The sequence below is a fragment of the Triticum dicoccoides genome, chromosome 5B (assembly GCF_002162155.2).
Source record: "Triticum dicoccoides isolate Atlit2015 ecotype Zavitan chromosome 5B, WEW_v2.0, whole genome shotgun sequence".
NCBI lineage: Eukaryota > Viridiplantae > Streptophyta > Magnoliopsida > Poales > Poaceae > Triticum > Triticum dicoccoides.
Window position 1 is genome coordinate 532,116,978 of NC_041389.1, and position 3,121 is coordinate 532,120,098.

Here is a 3,121-nt window from a genome sequence, read left to right on the forward strand (position 1 = left end):
CCCGACGGCGCGCGCGGGGGTGACGAGGCAAACGGCGGCGACGTCGACGCGACGCGGCCGTGGGATTACGTCACGGGGAAACCGGGTCGTCTCAGTACTGAGCGCCGAGGTCGCGCGGGAAACGCTAATATAATCCCGGCTCGCGCGTGCCGGATCCGGTCCACGAACGTACGTACGTCCCGACCACGACCTCGTCGGCGCCCACTGGCTAGCTAGCTGGAACGAGCGCGGTTTCGCCGCGGGGATTAATGACGAGTAGTTCTGTACCACGCTAGCTGCTGCGGCCGGAACGAACCTGCTGCCCCCGCCGGTTTCCCGGCCTTTGACCACCGCACACGCCATTCCACCAGTGCCTGCGCGGTGCGCCGTCACATCGCGACCCCGCAGGCTTATTTTACTCCGTCACCAACCAGCCTCCTCCTCCCGTGCCCGGCCAACGCCCCTCGTATATAACCAGGACCAGTACACCGTACATGGGACAAGGCTGAAAAGGCAAACATCCATCGAGCTGATCAACCAAGAATCTATAGCTAGCTAGCGCGTCCAGGTCTCGGCAGAAGCAGGCGATGGAGAGGAAGCCGAAGAAGCACGCGAGGACCAGGAGCGGCGCCCTGGCGTCCTTCCTCAGGTCCACGGCGGCCTCCTTCTCCTCCTCCACGGCCACCACCTTCGGCTCCCGCCCCGCCGGCGGCGGCAAGGCGTCCTTCAACCACCGCAACGCCTTCTCCGGCCCCATGGTCTCCATCGTGCCGCCCGAGGCGCGCGGCGGCGGCAGGAGGCGGGGCGGTAGTAAGCAGGGGGACGGCAGCGGGTACCGGACGCCGGAGGCCTCGTCGCCCAAGGTGTCGTGCATCGGGCAGATCAAGCGGAGCAAGTCCAAGACCAGCAAGGCCAGGAAGGCGGCAAAGAACGTCGCCCCCGCGGCGGCCTGCGGGATGGACGGCGGTGCCTGCCCGATGCCGGCGCGGCCGCCGGCCCACAGCAGGCCGAAGAGGTCGCTCGTCAGGCGGATGTTCTCCCGACGGAGCAGGTCTCGGCCTTCGTCCTCCTCGTCGTCCCACAAGTCGAGCGGCGCTGCCGATCTTTTCAAGGGGAGGCCGGGCAGCAGCGCCGCCGTGGCCGCTGCGCCGGTGTCGGGGCCGGGGATGGCAGGGCTGGGACAGATGAAGCGGTTCACGAGCGGGCGCGGCGCGTTCCAGGACTTCGACTGGAGGGAGGCGGAGAGGAGGGGTTCCGACGTCGACGTGGACGATGATTACGCGGACGACGGGTTCGTGGCGTTCTCGGCGCCGCTGGTGCTCGGCGGCGGGGTGGTGGCGTCGGAGCCCAGGAAGGAGGTGAACCTGTGGCGGCGCCGCCCCATGTCCCCTCCCACTCCTCTGGAGCTCCCCTGAGCTGGCTGCCGCACATGCACGCCATGCCAAATGTGTCGTCTGTTCTTTCTTTCATTACGTAGTTTGTGTTGTACAGAGAAGCAGTATACTTCTACGTGATGCTCGTAGCACCAAGTAGTATCGTTTTTTTTTTTTGCGGGGAAGTAGTATCGGTTTGTTTTTGTAAATGTGTGATGATCATGTACTCTGGAATGGGTTAAAGAATTTTTTGAAATCAGGCAGGAGTGAAAAGCATAATTTTGAATGAAACATGTACAAAGACAAACAAAGATGGTTTTGAACACATTTCCAAAGTCGACGAACGAGCATAGTTTTGCACACACGCATCCTTGCTTGCTTTGGTTGGTCGAACAAACTTGCGAGCGTCGGCGCGAGCATATCCTCTCCGAAGAAAGGCTTGGTCGTCTTCCTCTTTTCCAAGATGAGAAAAATATACGCTAGCTACACTAGAGCTTCCGATTTTGAGAACGATTTTGACATAATTAATGGTTGGATCGGTGTCATGGTCGAAACAGTCAAGACGATGGCGCCTTCCGTCCATACCATGGGCCTATGGCATGCTCAGCCCCTCCCGATCGATCATCATGTCATGTTCACAGCAGATTTCTCTCCACGCATGTTTCGTCTAGAAAACCCCCGGTTTGCCGTAAAAAAAACCGGTTAATTATGAGCGTGGAGTGTTTTCAGTCTCCGAAATTTGGTCAGCACAAGTTACCTCTGTAGACTTGGATGTCGGCCGGGCCATCAGATGTTAGCCGAACGCAGGACTGACTCTCGTTAATGAACATACTACTATTTCAATGATCTAGCTAATGATCTTCACATGAAGCATATGGCATATGTGCTAAGCAATCCAAATTGTTAAAAAAAAGGGTCGCGCTAACTGCCACATGTGTGGCAGGAAGGGAGACGCACCACACGTCTCTAATGTAAACAGATTGCCACGTCATCGCATGCATGCATGCAGGAATTTTTTTGGATTTTCAGTTTTTAAAATGTTTTATCTCTTAAACGAAAAATCCGATTGAAAATCCGTTTTCACCATTAAATCCCTCGCGATGAGATCTTCGAAACTAGATCCCATGTTGATATGTTTTGATGAAAAAAAATTGGATTAAAAGTTGCCATGTCTATTGCATATGAATTGCCATGATGTTTACACTAAAGTTGCCATGATATGTTTCAGCTATTTTCTTCTATATTTAAAAGTAAATTTTGACATTTATAAAACGGGGAATTAAGAAACTAGACTTGCCATGAACCATAAACTAAAATTGCCATGATACATGCACGCAAAATTGCCATGGTTTATTAAAAAAATAATTTTCATGGTCAAAGTACTGGAGTTGCCATCATCAAAATACTAAAATTGCCATGATCTACAAACTAAAATTGCCACATGGCAACTTTAGTTTAAGCCCTATGGCAACTGCAGTGTAAACATCGTGGCAACTTTTGGCAAAAAAAAAATTCGTCGAAACATATCAACATGGGGTCAAGTTTTGAAGATCTCGTCGAGGCGGATTTAATGGTGAAAACGGATTTTTAGTTCGCTTTTTTATTTAGGAGATACAACATTTTTAAGCCGAAAACCAAAAAAAAATCTGCTGATGTCATCTATTCATACGTGGCAAAATGAGTGGTGATGGAGGCGTGTGGGCGATGTGCAAACGCCCATACGTGTGGGCGTTAACATTTCCAAAAAAAGGTCATATATATGCACCCAG

The 3,121-nt window shown here is 52.7% G+C and overlaps 1 protein-coding gene across 1 annotated transcript; it reads left to right on the plus strand.

Annotated features, from left to right (window-relative positions):
• Positions 1–439: 439 nt before the first annotated feature.
• Positions 440–1,629, plus strand: LOC119311394 (uncharacterized protein At1g76070-like). Its single transcript, XM_037587033.1, has one exon. It carries the CDS (start codon positions 567–569, stop codon positions 1,392–1,394), a length of 828 nt encoding a protein of 275 aa, XP_037442930.1. The 5' UTR covers positions 440–566; the 3' UTR covers positions 1,395–1,629.
• The last annotated feature ends 1,492 nt before the right edge of the window (positions 1,630–3,121 follow it).

Bases quoted from the DNA above. Each gene is read 5' to 3' on its own strand.
- LOC119311394 (XM_037587033.1), top strand. From the start codon at position 567: ATGGAGAGGAAGCCGAAGAAGCACGCGAGGACCAGGAGCGGCGCCCTG.